We start from the raw sequence: 21,399 nt of genomic DNA, 5'->3' as shown, positions 1-21,399 counted from the left end.
AACTGAAATTGAATCCCTCCCCTTCACCCTCCCTCTTTCTCCACATTGCATATCCTCTACTTCCGCCTCTCCTCTTGCTCTTCCAGCCCACCTCTTCCTCCATCTACTCGATATCCATCAGGACCTGTCATCAGGGAGTTACCACTCCAAGTCACAAGTGATAGTGTCGGGATTGGTTTTCAGTCAGGATTTGTAACAGCAATCTGTTCATGGCCTGTCGATCCATTAGCTCCTCTTTCACCTAAGGTTGTCTGCTGTCGCTGTTCTGATTTGTCGCCGGAGCATTTACTCCTCTCCCTGTGGTCCCTACTGAAACCACAGGGCCCAGACTGGTATGAGTGGGCCTCCCTTATGGCCCCTGGCTTCTTTATTTTTTTCTGCATGTAGCTTGTGCTGAAGTCCCACTCTTCACATGGTACCGACGTTGATGCTGCACTAAGAAGTTGTGAAAATCACGCATTCATGGCATTGTAAGGGATTTTGGCGCACACCAAATAGCACACTGCTATGTTCTTATGTTGAGGGTGGGGGTGCTTCTGCAATAGCTGCTGCTATCTTCCCCGATTGTAGTCCTTGTACCTTTTTCCTCGCGCCCCCTGTTGCTGCATCAGTCCCTTTCCAGGGAAGCCTTATTTGTCTAATGCACTAAATCTGAGGATGCCACGCTAAAACCCCCACCCTACCTCTGCTCCTCTCACGACCATCCGCACTCAGAAGAGAAAACTGAAAATATAAAAATAGGCCCTTTGGTGTCGGCCTGTGAAATGTTTGATTCCAAAAACAGCTTAGTTTCACAAGGATTTACACTCATATTGAATGATTCTGCAGCTCGCCAACGGAGGGAGAAGTTGTGTCTATCTGGAGTAAAGTGAAACATAAAGGTGTGGAGATTTGGGTTGTGGCACCAAGGTCATGTCTTTTCACAAAACCTAAGTGTTATAGTGACCTGGGAGTTTACATTTTATTACTGGGAATTACAGGATGTGTATTTTACTGCAAACATAATCTTTACCTAAACTCAGCCAACTTTAGCCATAGTTTAACCCCCCACCTCATATGTGGAATGGTAACAGCATAGCAGGGAGTGTAGTCCACAAGTATGACCACAATATGTTAACCACATTGTAAGTCGTATACATGGAGGAACTGATATTTAAAAAATTGTTCGCACTTAACGTAATATGAGGTTATGTCCAATTGTCCAATATCAACGTGCGGTCAGGTGATTTGCTTGGAAAAAATAAATAAAAACCAGAGCACATCCGAAAACATTTGCACATTATTTCTCACACATATCCAAACATATATATTACATTTTGTACAATCAGCCAAAATACCTTACCCACCCAGTTCACCTCCTGACTCAGCCAAAAGATTCTCAACCGCATTGCATTCATAACTCAGCCAAAACAAAAAAGGCAAATTCAGGCAATGCCATGCCTCTGACACTGGACTGTACAGTAATTTATTATCTGCTCTGTGCATATGCATCGAGACTGTGTGTGAATGCATGTACACTACGTATGTGTGTGTGTGTGTGTGTGATGTGTGTTCTACGCCTGCGCCTCAATGTGACCGTTTGGTGAATGTGTAGCATGCCGTCATGCACGAGGCCCAGACTTTAAATGTTGTACTTTGCATGTGGTGACTGATCGCAACGAGACATAATAGAACACTAAACCAAATCAAATGCAGGCTTAGTTCTTATTCCTGGGAAACCTTCCTCCCTCTGTGCTCCAGAGAGATTTAACAGGCGTTTAACAACCGAATAATCTTCAACGACACAATGGTCCAGAATGTCACCTTATTGCTGCAGTTTGTATTCAAACTCAAATCTTTCTTTTACTTTACAACTTAATATCATATTAAATGAGAAATACATTCTAAGAGCATTATTTACTGGATTCAATTCAATACTTATCTTTCCACTTTGCAGTAATCTCCTCACCCAGGTATGGGAACCGGAGTCCCATTTGAATAGGAAGTAGTACATGTAGCAAACACACTGATGTGGGGGGCGACTCCTCTCACATCCTCCCTCAAACACTTGCAGTCAGCCTACTTCCTATATGTCCATCCTCTCAACCGCAACCTCTGCAAGCCAAAGTCCACCATGTTTGTTTACTCTTCACATACAGGAGACGTTAGTTTCTTCAAAGTGAACACTTAAAGATAAAACAGAGCTAAGAGTTTTTTCATGGGAGGGTCTGCTAATAAGCTACTTTATCACAAGAGGATAGATTTTTTTTTTTCTGACAGTGACTTTAGTCAACAGTGCAATGATCATTTCTAAAAAAAAAAATCCTAGTTGCTAGTATTTCATTCAAAATTCTAAGTATTAGTCAAGACTCCGATGACGACATCAGATCCGTTTGTCCAGCAGTGAAAAGTACAACACTAAAGGAGGAGCAAACTAAAGGAAAAGTATTTTTCTACAGCTGTTTCCCATCCACAGGCCCTCCTCGGGAAGGTGTGCACAGCAGAGCCGGGTGGAGTTATCATTCTTCACTTTCTGTCTTTATGTTGAATCACAAGGAGGCCTGGGAGAAACTGCTAAAAAAATATATTTTTACCAACTGTAGTCTCTCTAGAGTGATGAAGCTCATTTATAAACTTGAATCCTTTCCTTTGAAGGATTTTGAAACGGTCGGTCTAGACATCAATCGAAGGTTTCCAAGTAAGACAGAAAACATGCAGAGACTATTTTAATACAATTCTATAAAAGGTCAACTAGAATCACAATCAAATATTGCCACTATTGCTTTTAAAGTCAGCTACTATTTGTTTATTTTGTCTCGGAGAAGGCGTGCCATGTTCTTCCTGTGCTCTGTGTTCGCTGTGGCCAAGTGTCCAGTCAGTGTGTGTTGGACTTGTTGAGATTGGCTTCTCTCGCAAACAACTAGATATTCCTTTTTCTGTTATGTATATTTTGGCACAAATCTGTACGACGTACTTTTTTTCTATGTTCATTTTTGTCAGGTTTCTTCCATATGTGTGGTTATTTTTCTCCTGGGTGCACTGTTTTTTTGCTGAGTTGTTGATATTGCTTCCATGCAACAATGAAAGATATTTATTGCAAATACCAAACGGTGGCTTGCTCATTTATTCACGAGATAAATATGCACATACATGCATACATACATACATACATACATACATACATACATACATACATACATACATATACAATGATATTATGCATGGTTGTAAGGGTGGATGTATTGTGGATAACAAAATCTTGATTTGAATATGACCCAGATGATTCACCCGTTTCACCAGATATGGTAAAAATGGCTAAATGCATTCAGGTCTGTTTTGGCCTGATAAGCTCAAATCTTTTCTTAAACTCTTAACCAAGCTGCTGCAGATTTGTCTTGCTATTTTGGTTGATTTTGTTATTAAAGAAATAGTTGTGCATTTTGAGAAATGCTTATTTGCAGAACCCTCTCTGGTGGCAGGATCAAATATCGATGGGAATTTTGTCATTGTGTGTTTTAAGCTGTTTTGTCTTTTGTTGTATAAAGGCCCTACTCTGGTATTACCAGAGCCAAATTGAATATATAGGTCGGGCCTTCATTGAGGATTGTTTCCAGTCATTGCATCCTAATGGGTGTAAACCTCGGGTTGATTTTGAAACTGCGGAGTGCTGAAACACTGGCGACCTGTCCAGGGTATACCTCGTCTTCGCCCAACATCAACTGAGATAAACTCCCTTTAAACTACCACTGGCACCATTGTTGGAACTACTTAACCACTCCCACTGGTCGCTGATTGGTCTACCCTTCAGCATTGCTGAGCAAACCTGAATATGAACAGGGTTTCCAGACTATTATCGTGGTGAAGATTCAGGCTGTGGGCAGAGTCAGGCTAAAGGTCCATTTTGAGGCAAGCATTAGCTTAGACTATATGTTGTAGTATGTGACACTGTCACTCTCTAAAAGTAAATGTTGAATGCTTGAAATAACACCACTTTCATGTCTCTATTAATGTAGCCGAGGATGTCCTCTTTTCCATGCAGTGTAGAGAGCCAGGCTAGATGTTTTGCACTGTTCCCACTGTTTATGCTGTTTATGCTCAGTCAACCATCTGTGGGCTCCAGCTACAAAGTTATTCAACAGACATGAGAGTGATATTAATCCTCTTTCTCATGGCATGGAAGCAGATAAATGGCATTTCTCTGCCATTCACTCAGAGACTCCACAATGGTGGAAATCTAAAATCTAAAATATTAATTGTTATTAGAGTGTCTCTCCCTCAAAATCAAAGAACAGCAGTGTCTGCAGCAGTGAGGTCAACAACCTGTGAGGAAGCCATCATGCAATAGGCAGAAATACCAAAGAAAGACCTTCCACGGCAGTGTAGGTTCAATACACTGGAACACAACTGTGTTCTGATAAGAGGAACTAACTTTCAGATTTTACGCGCGCGCACACACACACACACACACACACACACACACACACACACACACACACACACACACACACACACACACACACACACACACACACACACACACACACACACACACACACACACACTCATCCATGCACTCACAAACTGTTCCCCTCCCTTTCCCCCAGATTTTAAACAAACAGGGCCTCTTTTCAAACTTTGTCAGCTTTTTCTGTTGACAGACAGCAACATGTTCAAGTGTAGCATAACACTACATGTCTCCTTCAGCACTACAGAACAGCTTGTTTGCCTTCCACCCTCCCACCAGCCTCCTGTGGACTGGATGGCTCCATGCCTGGAACAGCATCGCATTTCAGGGAATATACACACCGACACGATCACACACCTGCACACACGGGCATGCCAGGAAACTCAGAGGCAAAGTGACAAGGATATGTAGAAATACAGTGACTGAGTGGAGATCAGTGTGTAGATGTGTGTGTGTGTGTGTGTGTGTGTGTGTGTGTGTGTGTGTGTGTGTGTGTGTGTGTGTGTGTGTGTGTGTGTGTGTGTGTGTGTGTGTGTGTGCGTGCGTGTTTGATGATAAACTGAGGACAATGAGACAGAACATGTTGTTTCAAAGTGTCATGTAATAATCTGTGGTGTGACTCAGTGACCTTGATGTGGACAGAGGGAGTACACACACACTGGACACAATTATTTTTCTCAGTTGCATACTGTGTGTGTGTGTGTGTGTGTGTGTGTGTGTGTGTGTGTGTGTGTGTGTGTGTGTGTGGCTTTCACAGTCTTAGAGACAGGCTCCTCCATGCTGATCTCACTCGAGGTCACTGAGTTATAGAATGTTTTCTTATCATCTTCAACTTAGATTCACACAATCAACAGTCTATGTCACTAATCTGCAGCAGAAATAAAAACACACAGCTTGTTCCCAGGCAGTGATTACCATATATCTCTCTCACACGTCATACACCGTCCACTTTCTGCCTGCTGTGTGTTTATGCCAAAATTAAATTCAGCACCAAAACAAAGATGGCAAAATGACATGTGGGAAGAAAATGTTTCTATCGATGTATTGTAATAATGCCAAGTTGCACTTAATACAAAGGTAGTTTTAAGTACTTTGTTTTTATTGTTGAAAATTCAAAAATAGCACATCAGTTAAACAATAAATAGTGGTAGCTGACACTGTTTCTGTAAAGATCTGAGTTGGAAATATCAGGATACTTTCCTTCCTTCAGGACAAGCTGATCTACATAATACTGATTTTTTTTTTTTTGGTGTACACTAGTGAAACATACTTGACAGTTTTAAGAGCTACATGAGGAAAATGTTAAATTGAAATTTATTGTGCCACGTGCTGCCTTTTGTTATCGAAACCTTAAACATGAGCAACATAAGAAAATAAAAATGTGCACTGTAACTTTGAACGATGAAATAATTGAATATTGTCCTCTTCAGTAAGTTATTTCAGTGCAAATACCCAGACTTGATTACACGGCTAAAACATAAATTTATGTTCCCATCACGCGATTATGATCCTGTGGGGGCTAGGGAAAAAAAAAAAAACAGTGCTACATTATTTTAATCAAGTCTATCACTCAAGAGGCAAATTCGCTAGAGTCGTACGATACTGCCAAAAACAAAATCAACACATAAACAATGTTAATGATCACATTTTCAATTCCAAACATAATATTGTCATACCCTGCTTTAATCAAGACAATAAATCATGATATGATTTGGTGCTTAAAAAAAACCACACTTATCAAAAAAAGGCCCTCATAAGATTTCATCTTTAGGTACATAATAGAAAAATAGAACTAATATCGCATATAACATCTCAGTACACAAGGCCATGTGTGGTTTGGACCTTGGACCAGAGATTGAACAGTTATGTAACAGTAAGGAGAGTCCCCACCACACCCAACATAATGAGGAGGCTGGAAGATTAGCTTTATGATAGAAAAACAATCCACTGAAGTAAAAATAAATCTCAACCAAAACAGTTTTTGTATATTTATATTTTGATGTATGTTTGTGTGCTCATTCAAGAATTTGTGTTTTCCTTTGCATAAACCAACTTGAATGAGTTTGTAAATGAGTCTCTTTCTCTTTACATCTTATTGTACTGAATGCTAATATGTGTGTTTTTTTGTTCTTCTGCATATTTCTCTATATACAAACCACAGTCCCTCACGCATCAACGTGGGATTCATCTCCAGTCTCAGACATGGGCGCTCTTGGCATGATTGGTGGAGGTGGCGGCTGGCTGGTTTCCACCTCCCTGTTTGGAGTAATAAAAATGGTTGTTGTCCTGGTAGGAGTGGGAGGAGGAGGACTCTGTCGAGCAGGTGACAATGGACCCACCCAGCAGACAGAAAATAGTGCCCACCCATCCAGTGTAGAGGGAGAAGCCGAATGCCATGAGGCCATGCTCATTGTGGGCACCGATCGGAAACCAGACGGTGGACACCATAGCACATAACGCTGAAGGGAAAGAGGCAGAACAAAAATTAAGTTTGGGATTTAAAAAAAAAGGTGCTGCTGATTACAATAAAGACCACACAGTGTTGAATGGCAAATTACATAATATAAATAGGGATGCAAAATGGTGCAAGCAACAAAAAAAAAAAACTCAGCACGTACAAATTATATTATAACAGCCAGACTCAATGTCAACTATTTACAAAGAACTAACTTTGGATGGCAAATTGCAAACTGGGGATACAAAATGTATGAATATATGCAACCTAAATGCATATTCAACTTAAATTAAAAACACCTAAGCATCATAAAGTTAGTAATGCAAAATGGCGCTACTGAGTATTATGCATAAACGTACATCTTTCAAAATAAAACGGGATGCAAAATGCTGCACATAAATACTGCCTATACACATCTGTGTATGCTGTGCCATCATTATACCCACAGAGCACAGAATAACAATGAATATAGAAGAATACAGAGTGGGGATGCAAAACAGTGCAGCATGCAAAAACTAATTGTGAATGACCATGGCTAGATAAACAATTGAGTGTTGAAGGTGGTACAGAGTACAGATACGCATGTAAAATGTGAGCTATGGGTTGACACTAAACTCCTTGCAGCAGCCACAACGTAAAGAACATGTGTTCGTCCAATAGTGTGTGCTTGTCAGGCTCTTTGTAACATTGTATGTATCTGTATTCTAGGACTTTCCATGAGTATCTACAAAACCAGACGGACAGGCGACTCGAGTATCAACAGACTCACAGTGGAATACAGTCATGTACTATATGACCTTACACATGCAGTAGCTTTACAAACCCTGACCCACTAATGGTGTGATAAAATATATAAAAAGATGGATCATTGTAACACTCTATGATACGTTTGTCCTATTTTAATCTTTGAAAATGTCTTTAACAGTTAGAGAAAGAGAGAGGAAACATTTGAAAAATAAAGCCATTACGATTTTATTATCTTCTTTCAGGATAAAAGGGAATGACAGATTGGAAGAAATAATGGATAGAATAATATTAGCTTCATAAGCCACAGAGGAACCTGTACAAATATTGAACTCCCTGTACGGCTGTCAGGGACATATGCAGTACATTTTGGGTTCTTGCCAGTACGCAACAGAAGTTAAAACAGAACAACAGAGTGAAACCATAATACCAGTAAATTGTGACTATTCTGCACCAGATTGAGAAAAGAAATGAGTCCATAAGTTAAATGTTGACTGAAATCTTCCCAAATGATGCTTCAGAGGACATAAATAATTAAAGTTGGAGTTAAGGCTACAGTATTTTGGAATGATTATGGTGTTGATTTGGGGATATATCCATCTATTAGTTTTGTTGTGAAAAAAATAGGCAGTGGAAAAGTAAAATGATGTGGAAACGAGTGTTAAAATTTCATTTCAGGGACACAGATGCTGGAAAATGCTGCAGCATCAGTCAAATATTTATAAGCACAGTAAACTGGGCAGTTTGGGGCGGGAGTTCCTTTGTGGATCAGGACAAAGGCAGGGTGTGGATAAGAGTAGGTGGAGGAGAGGAATGCGATGGGATCTGGGGGGGGAAGGGTTCGATGGAACAGGAACATATGTGTGTGAGCGCGAGCGCGTGCATATGTGTCAACCAGAGGGAGGAAGATGTCCATGTTCAACATCCTCTGCTCTCAGCAGCTTGTAAGCATTTCAGGCGAGGTTAAAAGAGGTCAGAGTCAGGAAGGTTGGAAGAGATGTTGGTGTGGGCATGTCAGTGTCACAGTGCATCCTGCTCTGGTTTACATTTTGTCTAGCCATTGCAGTGGTTAGCCAGCAAACTGTTAAAGCTGCAATATTTGAATTGAATGAAATAAAGTTTCTTACCAACTATTAATGTAAGCACTCCTCCCAGGACGGATCGTTTGTTCTTGGAGCTCTGGGGCTCATTGCCAAAGCTGATGCAAGGCATGGACATGAGGAGTATCAACACAGCTGGAAGACCCAGGATTGAACCTGTGATCATGAGGGCACGAGCCGTCTGGATGTACGCTATAGAAACAAGGATAAAGTTCCATCAGAAAGTTATGCTTGTGGGTAATGTTCATGGACAATAGGGACAAAAACCGAGAACCCAAGAAATTAAAGCTTAAACATGCTTTAATTCTGAAGAGAACAGATTATTCATATAGCATGGCATCAAGAGAGAGAACACAGAGCAGTGTCTACCTGGCAGGTCCAGGATCTGGGTGAGGGAGACGCAGTGGTAAAGTCCTGTAGAGATGACACAGTCCGCCCAGGGTCCCTTGGTTCCCAGCTCATCCATCCTCTTGCAGGTGTTCAAACCATATTTACATGTGGTCACCCAGTCATTGGTGGCTGTCGCGATGATGATGCCCAGCCAGCCGAGGCAGCTGAGGAGGAAGCCGCTGAGTTGGAGACAAGAGTTCGCCATGGTACAAACTGTGCGTAAAGATCACCTGTTCCGAGTTCAGAAACTGTTAAAAATGGAAGCTGAGTAGAATAATTTTAAAAAAAAAGACTAAATACGCCAAAAGATACAGCGTTAAATGTGATGTTAGAATTTATATTCCACCACACAAGTTAATCCAGTGTTAACGTTTACTTTTGCCCTCCAATTTCGTAACTCCATACAATGTGCTCCGTTGCGCACTTTAAAAGATTGAAACTTTAACACCATCACAGGTTTTATAGGGGGAGTTCAGTAAAAGAAAAAAAAATACTCTCAAACTTTCAGCCAATCAGATACTGAGCTTTACACGGAGACAAAAAGACGAATTGTCCCTCCAAAAACTGGAAGCGCACTGCCCCTCTCCTACATCAAATGATGCAGCCTGTTGGCTGACTGAGCGAGTCGCTGGTTGAGTTGGGAAGAGAGAATAGATAATAAGAAATCTGCTGCCATCTACTGGTCACACGGTATTTGCTTACTTCAAGCGTCATAAATGTGAATTGAATTGAGAAGAAACACAGTAAGAAATATACCACCACTCAACAGTTTTACCCATTATCTCTTTATTGTCTTTCATGATGTTTTATGATTACATACACACACACATAGTTACTGAAGCTGCTATATTTTTCACACAGATGTCCAGCCAGACAATGACACTGCATTTTGCACGACAGCTATAACCCACCTTGAATCCCTATTTATCTAAGTATAACATCAATGTGTCAGTACTAATCAGTTTTCGTCATCAGTAGTTTATTGGGTATGGCCAGCATGTGAGCTCAGAGCCATGTAATCACAGGATTTAGAAGACACTGCTTTAAATTTGAATTGATGAAAATCTAATTAATAACAAATCGTACATGTTTTCCAGATCAAAGTTCTAAAAAAAACAGGGCGTCTTTTTTCATTTCTATTTTTCGTGTAATTTCACTATGAATTTCAATTCTAGAATGTGAGCACCTGTAAAATGACCAATTCCCCTCCAGGGATCAATAAAGTACTTCTGCTGGCGATTGTTTGGGTCTTATTTACCACTTAATAAATAGTGATTCGGTTTCTCGAAGGCGGCAGTCACATTGTGTAAGTCTGTCCATCCTCCTCTGTCTGTCACTCACAGCTCTTCTCAGAGCAGTGGGACGGAAGTAAATTACCTCCTTTCGTCACGTGACAAGGTCACGATGAAGTTGAAAAGTTCAAATTTAGGTCATTCATTTCCCCTGATCAGTCAAATGTTGATGCAAATTCAGGCCAAATCAACTTGCAAGCACTTACTTTTCTACCTGAAGCGGCCAGCTGGACCTTATGTTAAACTGCAGTGACACACTCTCCGAGATGATTTATGTCCTACAGGCCCCGCACATGACAAACTCTCAGTGATATCTCCTCTCAGTCGAATAAACCTGAGCTTCAGCGGTGATACAGAGTGTATCCTTCCTTCTTTGTTCACTGAAACGCAACAGATCAGAGTGGATTATAGTGGGGCTATTTCAATGCAATCAGCCCAGGTAAGATGTTTACATCCATCATATCTGCTGCTGGTTTACCCGTTTTACGTAATTAAAATTGCACAATTACGTAATTGTGCATTGAACTCTGCTGTTTCCCAGCGTGTATTGTGCAGCTGGGAGACTTTCTGCAGTGGCTGTATTTATTGGGCCTGGCTGTTATTGTGTTGAGTCTGGAGGCCTTGTTGAATTGTTTTACGGCTTCTTTGTTACTTGTGTACTTTGTGCCACCTGCGTCTGGTAGCCCACCTGCGCGCGTTATCCTCCCAGATAAGCGCGCATTAGTGCCAGGCTCGTTTCCCTACCTCACCAGGTGTAATTTATTAAAAAGTGTATTTTTATTTGCAAGTAAGATTACGTTTGCCTATTAAGTGTTCTTGTTTCATGAAGTGAAATGTTCTTGGATGCATGCCCATATTTCTTTTTGCTCTCCATGCCTCCACCCAACGTTATTTCTGGCTACGCAATGTTGGCTAGTCAGTTGCTGTTACACAATATGCATCCTGATGGAGCTCCCTAAATCTCTCCCGAACCACTGATTGATAGTCCAAGTCATCAACAGGGGGCGACACAGCACAGCAGTGAGTCCATAGTTGACATTCAGCTGTTTTCCTTCCTCCCCGTCCTTGCAGGATGGAGTTAAGTAAGTCCTCCATCACTCACATCAGTCCGGTGACGTGGCAGCAGCATAGCAATCAGTCTGAGAGGAAGACAGAGACGCTTCAGATACCTGCACAAGGTCACCGACTGCAATGGCATGTGTGCCCCACTTCTTCCAATGTGTTGTCCTTTTGCAATTGTGTCCTCTTGTTTGTCTGTTGACCCAAAACTGATCTTGATGTTATTATGATTGGGTATAATAAGCACGTCAGGTATTTTCACTCTTTTTTTGTTTATGTGCACAAAAACAATTATAGATAAGAATCTTGATCTCTAGAAGGGCCGCTCTGTTCCTCTGTACGTATCTATTCTAACTTTCAGGTCAGTGGAAGTTTGTGCAATTTTTCACTTCAGTGCTTCATTTCAACAGTATTACCTTATTAAAATTTAACACCGGCTGCATGTTTTTTTGTTTTTTGTTTTTTGTTTTAATTCAACGAGGTGCAATTGGTAAAAAGTAAAGGAACGAATGAGACTATATTGTATCAGTGAGACAAAAAGCCGTTAAAACACAAGTTTCAGCCGGCGCTTTTGTGTCAGCATGCTCAATATTTCTTGACGCTGCTTCTTAAATGAAAACCTTCCACTGGAGATAATCAACTGAGGCTTTCACTGGGGTTCGCCGCAGGAGGTGTTGAGTCATATTCATTCAGTGGAGCTTCCTTATGTTTTTGAATAGTCTACAGATTGTTCTAAACCAGTATTTTTGCTTCTTTTAGTGCCTTTAAGACTGTAATTGAGTTTTACTCGCGTTAAGAGGAAATTAGTTGCATTCAGGCAATTACAACACCCTGACATCAGTTCGGTCTGAACCTCCAGCCCTTACACAGCCTCCAGCTGATTATCTGCCTTTTGATTTGCACATGGCTATGCTTTTACTGAGGGTGAAGCTTGTGTCTAACATTTATTAATGTGAAGTATGTATTCAGGTTGTGTTTATCTCAAACCCTTGACACTGTGTGTGTGTGTGTGTGTGTGTGTGTGTGTGTGTGTGTGTGTGTGTGTGTGTGTGTGTGTGTGTGTTTGTCTGTCATATTAGTGTAAACATGGTAAAATGTGAGCACATTATAGATCACTGAGGTTGGTGGATTCAGCCAGTCGGCCATGTAAGCAGTGTTAGACTTCATCTCTCTCACCATAACTCTGTATCTTAGTCTTTCATATAAATATTGCTCTCTGTCTTTCTCCTCACATCTTCTCATGCCTCTGATCGAGATGGATGGATGAATGGATGGATGTCTGAGAATAACTGAATCAAAGATAGAAAAATTGTGTGTATGCATGAGAATGAGAGAGCAAACCGGATAGAGAGTCCAAAAAAATGAAGTAGCGTGAGCAGAGACTATCCCATGATGATTCCCAGAGCTGTTTGTCTGATACTGGACGAGTGAGGCAGCAAGGGAATGGGAATATTATGCTAATGTGTCGAGGATTGCAACAGTGACACTGACATCGAAGGATGATGGGTTTCTAGCCCTCCTGGGGAGGGAAAGAAGGGAGGGGTTCATGTAGACTGTGAGTGTGAGTGTGTGTGTGTGTGTGTGTGTGTGTGTGTGTGTGTGTGTGTGTGTGTGTGTGTGTGTGTGTGTGTGTGTGTGTGTGTGTGTGTGTGTGTGTGTGTGTGGACAGAGGCATCCGAACACAGAAGAGAGGCAGCACGACAGAGTAACTCCTCTGCTCCCTCTTCATGCTGTCAGAACTGTCAGTCAGGCAGCCAGAGGAGATGAAGAGCAATGACATGCTCTTTTGTCTCAGCAAACCAAGACTAGTGGTCCGGTTCAGAGAGGTACGGTTGCGTTCGAAGAGAATGAGTTATGAGTGGGGAGGTGAGGAGGAGCAATGATAGAGCGATTGGGTTAAGTAGGGAACCTTTTTAGGCCCGGTCCACCGTGATTGAGCGGCAGCCATACTAGATGAGTCATCCTGACCTCGTGGAATGATGGATACTTTTTCAAATACTTGTCAAGTCACATTCTGTGATTAACAAGAGACAGGAGCCGAGGAGAGGACGATCAGTTTATGGCACAGTGCAACAGTGACGTGAGTCAAACTGATGAGGTTTCAATCAAAGTGCTGCACAGTTGATCGCTTGAGAAAATACAGTATTCATCATTTAATTGTGAAATACACATAACAGCTGCTTTGACTAAAGTGCTATCAAGCAGATAAAGTGTCAGATTTCTTTATTTTTTAATACTTGTCTCATTTGCAAACAAAACTTTTCATGTTTACCTGCAACTTTTCCATCTGGATTAGTGTTTCTGAAAATCGGAAGCAGGGAAAATAATTTAGCTCGCAGCTTTCGATTCCTTCTGTGTGCAGAAGCTTTCTCTGTCGGGCCTTTGTGGGCTTGATGGTTATTTTACAGCATGCAGATCTCTAAGAAACACTCGATTCCCCAAAAAAATTATGCTGAAGTTCTGCCGAGTAAAACTGAAGCTTTCATATTAGGAGAATTTTCGACATAGTTTTTGCTGACATTTCTATATTTGAATAAAAGGCATTGTGATGTAAAATCCTTTCTTGCAAATATACGTGAGCTCAGAGCTTCCAAATTTAAGTTGCTTCTTAGTTGTGCTGGTGGAAATTATTTTATATCCCTGGCTCCGTGCCATGGCCTTAACATGCATCTCTTGTCAGGATTTTTTACAAAGACGATTAAGATGAATTGCGCTTACATCTTCTGTCTTGTAGTATGCACATCCATCGCTCACATCACCACCTGTCATAATGTAGCTACCTGAGCTTGCCATCGCCCGTTTGGCATGCATAATGCTCATTCTAGTCTGTTCTTGCATGTAAACTTTTGCACAACAGCTTAATTTTTAACAAGACTTTTTGGGTGTCCTGCAAACTGCTGCGACTGCTAGTCGTTTATCACTTTTAAATAGACAACAGAGCCAATTTCCAGCAATTACCTTTTACTTGAATGATAATTTTTTTGCATTTGGCTGCCAAAAAGTGGATCTCACAGTATGCATCAGAACCCTCCACTAAAGCTTTCATCTGACTGGTGGCCAAAGTGCTGCTTTATGGTCGCGCACACACCTCCTTTTTGTTCCAGACTGCACCGTAGATGACAGAACAGAAGGAGCATGTTGCTGCAATGGGAGCCGCGTCGCAACTTGATTTGTGTCTGATCCGCCGGTGTGTCTGCGGTGTAGCAGCCATCACTCACCGCTAACTGTGTTAGCCATTAGTATCAATTAATCTCAACAAACGCTGTTGGCCATTACACTCAATACATCACCACAGGCACTGCTAACTACACCACGCAGAACATAACAGAGCGGCGCGGCCCCGTCGCTCTGTGGGAGAAGATGAGAGATACACGTGTCATTCCCCATATGGCTGAAGAAGTGCGAGAGAAGAAAGTTACAACTAGAAACAAGGAAGGAGAAAGAGAAGGTGATAAATAACTCGTTCTGGCCCTCTGGGGACTCAGGAGTGCAGACTGTCAGCACAGTAAATATACTCCCGGTATTTCTTGTAATAGTTCATTAGTGCTGGGGAGAGATTTACGTAGGTAGCAGGGGTGAGGAGAGTGGATTAAGAAAGGGCCATTTTATTTTCCAAAATACATGTTCTGAAACCCTATATATATATATATATATATATCCTGCCCTCACTATTTCTCTCTCTCTCTCTCCAGCATTTTCGAACTGCTCAAATTAGCCTCCTCATCATTCTGCTCTTTATAATCCCCCCTCCCCTCCCCTCCCCTCCCCTGCCCATCCCCTCTCCCCTCTCCCCTCTCCTCTCTCCCCTCTCCCCTCTGTTGTCACCAGGAATAGAATAATCTATTGCTCTTTACATGGTGGGCTGTGCATTATCTAATATAGGAGATGGGAAATATGTTGGCCAGTGAGACAGAGAGAGAGAGACGGAGAGAGAGACGGAGAGGTATAGGGAGAGGGAGCCATGTCACGACTCGTACATCATTTTGATGAGACGCTCTGCAGTACTTGACTGAGTTGAAGTCGGGCTGTATGTGAACTATAGTTTTGCATCACGTCACTTAAAGGGATACTTCAACATTTTGGGAAATGTTCAGTAATATTTTAGAGAGTTGTATCAGAAGATTGATGTCAACCTCATGTCTGTGTGTTAAAGGCAGAGTCAGGACAAGTCAGCTAAGGTTAACATAAAGGCTGAAGATGGGGAAACTCCTTGCCTGAAAAGGAAATGTCTGCACCCACAACTGTAAAACAGACTTATTTAGACTACAGATATTGTTTGTGTAAGCTGCACATGTAAACTTTTTAATTTGTCTATTTTAAAGGGAACTTTAGCTGGCTGCTACCCTCCATTCTTTATGTTAAGCTAAGATGAACATGTTAATATATACACAGCGTTGTTTCAGAAAGTAAATAAGCATATTGTCGGTGTATGTCCACAAAAGTCTCCTCTAATCACAAGTAATAAACCCGCAGTGAAATATGGCCCGCATTTTTATGTCTTCCAGCTCACTGTTTTGGTGTAATGACCCACAACTGCACATTCATTATTGCACTCCTAACCCTTATTTCCTGGCACAACAGGCAGCTGTTTTCAGCACCCTACAGCACCAAATGAGAGACTAAGTTAGTAACTGACCAGTTCACTTCTGAGGTGCATTTATTTTTCCCTCAGGTATTGATGAAAACCAAAACTGAGATTAAACTGCAGAGAACAAATACTGGGCTGAAGCTTATTTGGTCACATGACTACAACTCCAGATACTTGCTAATGTTGCTCGTTTTGTGCTGAACAAGGTATTTACCATTTGAACTTTATGAATCATGGCATTGCTGAACCCAAGGACCAACGGGGGCGGGAGGGGGGGGGGCAGACAGGCAGGCAGAAAAACAGTCAGACACTGAATATAATTCTTTCAGTCGGGCATTTAAAGCAGCTGTGCCTGGTCCACAGGAATCAACTGGCTTTTGCTGTCTTTCAGGGCAGCAGCAATTGACACTTCTTAGTATGAGTGCTGACACGTTGTCATGAGTGCTGACCCACTCCAGAATTGCCTCTTACAGTAGGTGAGTATCATTGTTTATTTTTCAGATTAGATTAACTGTAATGGACACGGGGGGGGGGGGGGGGGGGGGGGTCAATGACCCGAGAAGATCATTACTTATCCACTGACTCAGCCACCGCTCCATTTTTTGCTATTCCTCAATTATCGGTTGACAGACAGGCCTGTGGAAACAGGTTCCCAAGCTCAAGCCCAAGCTCCCCGTTCCTCTGCACGTATATTAGGCTAAATCTCCTTCCTCTCACCCCACTGCCCCTCTCTGGGACACTCCGGGGAACCTGGATAAGATTGAGTGCTCCATTGTTTCTGCTAATGCGGTTGAGCTGCCTGTCAAAGAGGCAGTTGGGAACCGCTCCAGCTCTGACTGTTACTCTGGTATGTTTGTGTCCATGTGTGTGCTTGTGTGTGTACATGTTAATGCACTTTAATGTGTAGCACACCATAGAGTGCACGGATCATTTCTGCGCATTAAGCTTTTAATATAAATTACTTGCAAATATTCATTTCATTACCCACCTTCTTATCAATGTTTTGTCACGGTGCTTTTCTATATGTCCCTCTGCCTCAGTTATCCTCATGCTATCATTAAAAAAAACTTGCATTTACCAGCTTCTCCCTACACCACCCTGGTCCCCCCTACTTATTCCATACAACCATACAAATGCATTTAAATATATTTACGCCCTATCTGCCTTTGCTCCCTGACTGCCAACCCTGCTTTCCCCCTCCTAAATAAACCAATTTAATCATGGAAGCTTCTTTGCCCTTGTGCATTTCAGTGTGTGTGTGTGTGTGTGTGTGTGTGTGTGTGTGTGTGTGTGTGTGTGTGTGTGTGTGTGTGTGTGTTTGCTTGTTTGTGTCTTGAAAGTGACTGTGTGTGTGTGTGTGTGTGTGTGTGTGTGTGTGTGTGTGTGTGTGTGTGTGTGTGTGTCTGTCTGTCTGTCTGTCTGTGTGTCTGTGTGTGTGTGTGTGTGTAACATAAGGCAAGAGAAATCCCCACAGGCTTGTGTGGGTGCTTGCAAGCGTGCACGTGCATCCTCCTCTTCCCCTGTCAGTGCTGGGTTCAGTGATGCCCAGCATACTCATCCAAAATCGGTGTGACCTTGCCAGTCAGCTAGTCAGTCAGCCATGGCAGGGCATCTAGTACACCTGCCCTCTTATGCTGGTTGTGTGTGGGGGTGTGCATGCAGTATGTGTGGCCCAGATTTGCTCCTCCTTCTTGTCTTCATAGCTTCAACGATAATAGACAAACAAGACTCACATTTTGTCCCCCGAGATCAGCCGATTAGCATCTGATTGGCCCTTTTAATCCTAATGACTTTTACCACCACACGCTTTAAGATCACTCCGGCTTTGTCACCAAGTTCCAGCCAATGAAACACGCTTCCCTCCAGCCCGTCCCGAAGTGCCTGCAATGATTGCATAATGTCACATCTTTACAAAATTTTGAATGTAGAAAGTTGCTGCTTGAGACTGCGAGACAAGCAAAGGATACACAGGCAGCAAAAAAAAAAAAAATTAAAAGTCAATACCCTCTTTTCCCTTAACAAATACTATCAAAACGTCCTCAAGCATTTATCATACGCTTATTTCCTTTCTGCTTCATTTGAAACTGTTCAGCAGCTGACATGTTATAATTCTTAAGTGTTCTTGAAAATGCAGAGATGTGAATGTTTTTTAACTACAAAATGTGAAGCAGAGTGCCACTGCGAAAAGAGCCCAAGTGCTGAGCAAACCCTCCTTGGATAAATAGAGATTAGAAACACACACACGGAGTTGCCAGCCGGGTCTTATGTGAAATAGACCAGACTCAAGGCAAATGCCAAACAATGCAGCAAGGAGCTGCGATACTGTAATTTGAGGACAGGCCTGAGAAAAACCTGCCGAAGGAAATCCCGATCTCGCATCTCATCAATCATTTCTGTCCGAACGGCAGCACCTGCGCTAGTTTTGTTATTATGCTGTTCACTTCTGTAAACTTCCTGTCTCCCGTGGAGGGAGATTGAGCTTAATTCATTTCACTGAAGAAACAATCTGGCTGTGGGCCCCTGTCAGTGGGGAAAAACCAGAGCAGCGTCTCCATCATCCTAATATTAAAATGGCCCGCATCCCTCCGCCTCTCATCTGTTCTGGCTGGCGTGCCCCGGGGCCGTTTGTCACACAAGTAGCATCTCACCGGAGAGTGAGGTTGACGTCGGTCCACCAGGAAAGACAGATGACACATTTCGCTACACCTTTATACAATTTTCAGAGGCTTTGTCTATCAAAACTACTGCAGAGAATAAGAGGAATGTGTGGAAACTCAGTGGGTCAAAGCAGAGTTTAAAATGAATATTGGTTCTGATTGTTGTCTTTCTTTTTTCTTTACTCGGCTGCCACCTTCCTTCCTCGCTTCATTTTCTCTCTCCATATTGGCTGACACACTGATCACAACCACTTTTCTGACTCAAAAGTCATTAGATGTAGGAGTTAGATGTGTTCTTAGATAAAACATCAGAGTTCCTATTTAATCATTTTCTTGTCGTGGAAAATGGATTCTTGAAACCACATTTAACAAACTGGCAAAGTGGCAGCTTGGCATTTCACAAACTGATCACCATCGATGTCTTTTTCAATTAGCAGGCTTGCCAAATGGATCTGTACTTTTGACACCCTGCGCCATTTTGATTTGCTCTGCCTTGTTTTACAGATGTCGCTCGTTCATGCCACACACTTTTACACAATAACTGCTGTATTTATTCACCTCATTAAATTATGTTTTTCCCTCCAATTTAAGTTTGAAAAGTTATTAGTAATTATAAATTGCTGTCAGTTACAGTTTACCCTCCATCCTTTTATGTTAAGTTAGTTTTCTCTTCTGTAAAAGAGAACAGATGGTGCAGAACCATTGGGGGTAAAAATGTGGAAACTTAGAGAATTTAAAATCGGCATTGCTGTCCCTGTTGTGCAGCTGACATAATGTTATTGTTTTAGTTGAAACTCCTTCTCTTTCCTCACTCCTTTCGCCTTCCTCCCTCCTGCAGGCTGAGATAACTGTTGGAAGTGATTTAGTATCAGAGGAGCAGGTGAGGAGGAGGAAAAAGGAGCAGAGGTGGAGTTGTCTGAAGGATAGATGGACGAGCAGGGATCACAAGGGGGATGCAGGAGGGCTGCGCAGCTGACACTGAATTGTCTGAATCAGGGCTTCTCAAGGACTTTAGTAATTCACAGTTTGAACTTGGCCTGGGGGGGATCATGCGGAGACGAATGGAGGGAAGGAGGAACGTGGAGGATAAGACGGAGGGCAGGAGGGGAAGGCACCTCACTGAAGCTGAGTACATTTGGGGAACTTTTATTTTTAGGGAGAGATGGATTGGTATCTGATGCAGTGCAAGTATGATAAGTATTGGGGCCAGTTGGTTTTCAGAACAACAGAAAAGCAGCTTGGGAAATACAGATTATAAAAGTAGACGTCGAGGTGGCCAGGGATGACAATTAATGAGACTCGGGAGACTGTCCAACACAGGAGATTGATGGTGGATATTGAAGCTAGCAGGAGATAAATCAAACGTCATGCTGCCAGTTTGAACTCCATAAATTACTCGATGGTCGTGGAATACACAATTTAGCTTAAAATGACTCAATTGTTACTTGGCACACCTGTTACAAAAGCATTTGTATAAGTGGCTGTCGTGGCAACAAATGAACCCTCATCATACCAATTCAATAGACTTCTTTGTCTTAAGTGTGCTGCAGCAACTTTATTGATTGTAAAAACAACAGAGCACTAATTGTCTCTTCAATTTGCGCTGTATTTAAGTCTGGAGAGGATCTCGCCCTTATCAGCGCTGAGCCAGGCACCAGGAAATGGCACAGAGAGTCTCGCACAATAGCTCACTCTATTGGATGTATATACATATAAATGCGAACACAGGCATGCAAATCTGTTCACACACACACACACACACACACACACACACACACACACACACACACACACACACACACACACACACACACACACACACACACACACACATATATGTATGCTCACACAAGTGCCGACATGGACACAAACACATAAACACCCACAGGCCTACCTGCGAGTGGACCACCATGGAGGCTGTTTCATCTGTCCAGTTGTGTGTTTGAATTGCTCAAAGGCTCGTGCTCTAGCCCGCCACTCCGCTTGCTCTGAAGCCCTAAGCTGCGAGAGGCAGAAGAAAGGGGATTTGCGAGTTCACCACTGGCTGCTGAAATGACTGTGATGCCTTGGCGAGTTCTGCTCGTGTGGGATTTAAGTGTCTGAGAAGTTCGAGGACTGTTTTTTTTTACTCCCTCTGATTCAATCCACTGACTGATCTGTCTTTGGCAAATTTAATACACGAATGAAAAATTTAAAACCTCAGAGGCCAAAGAAGCTCTTGACTACTTCCTCTATTTTTTAAGCGAGTTGTAATAAAAAACATGTCATTGTGATGGGGAAAATATTCTCCGTAGTCCTATGGGTGCAATTTCCGACATATTTGTATGTCACCAACCAGGCAAGGACAGCTCGAGGCACAAGCGTTTAGCATAGGTGTTTAGGAGGCCGTTCCAAAATACTTTGTGAAATAGCAGAGTTAATCATTTATGGCTGTAGATATTCTGCATTACAATATTTCCTAAATCTATCCAAGGTGTCAGTTCCAGTCATTTCGTTTTGCTTATCCTTAAGCCAGGACCGGCTTAGACTGATAAGAAGAGCTAGCCGAGGGTCATCAGCTGCTTAGCCTCTGTAGGCCTGTGTGCTTGTGTGTGCGTGTATATGTATCCATATATGGACTGCGTCATTGCATTTCAGTATGATACAGAATCAGCATGCGTGTGTATGCAT

General features: G+C 42.2%; 1 protein-coding gene across 1 annotated transcript; it reads right to left on the bottom strand.

Annotated features, from left to right (window-relative positions):
- Positions 1 to 6,534: 6,534 nt before the first annotated feature.
- cldn11a (claudin 11a) lies at positions 6,535 to 9,585 on the bottom strand. Its single transcript, XM_069710615.1, has 3 exons — positions 9,113 to 9,585; positions 8,771 to 8,935; positions 6,535 to 6,903 (listed from the first exon to the last, which is right to left on the bottom strand). Exons 1-3 carry the CDS (start codon positions 9,336 to 9,338, stop codon positions 6,641 to 6,643), a joined length of 654 nt encoding a protein of 217 aa, XP_069566716.1. The 5' UTR covers positions 9,339 to 9,585; the 3' UTR covers positions 6,535 to 6,640.
- Between the last annotated feature and the right edge of the window lie 11,814 nt (positions 9,586 to 21,399).

Source organism: Brachyistius frenatus, unplaced genomic scaffold (genome assembly GCF_029030835.1).
Source record: "Brachyistius frenatus isolate BFR_SWC_R1_liver_20210118 unplaced genomic scaffold, ASM2903083v1 Contig_93, whole genome shotgun sequence".
Classification (NCBI taxonomy): Eukaryota; Metazoa; Chordata; class Actinopteri; family Embiotocidae; genus Brachyistius; species Brachyistius frenatus.
The sequence above is the reverse complement of the archived record's forward strand: the minus strand, read 5'-3'. Positions and strand labels throughout refer to the sequence as shown.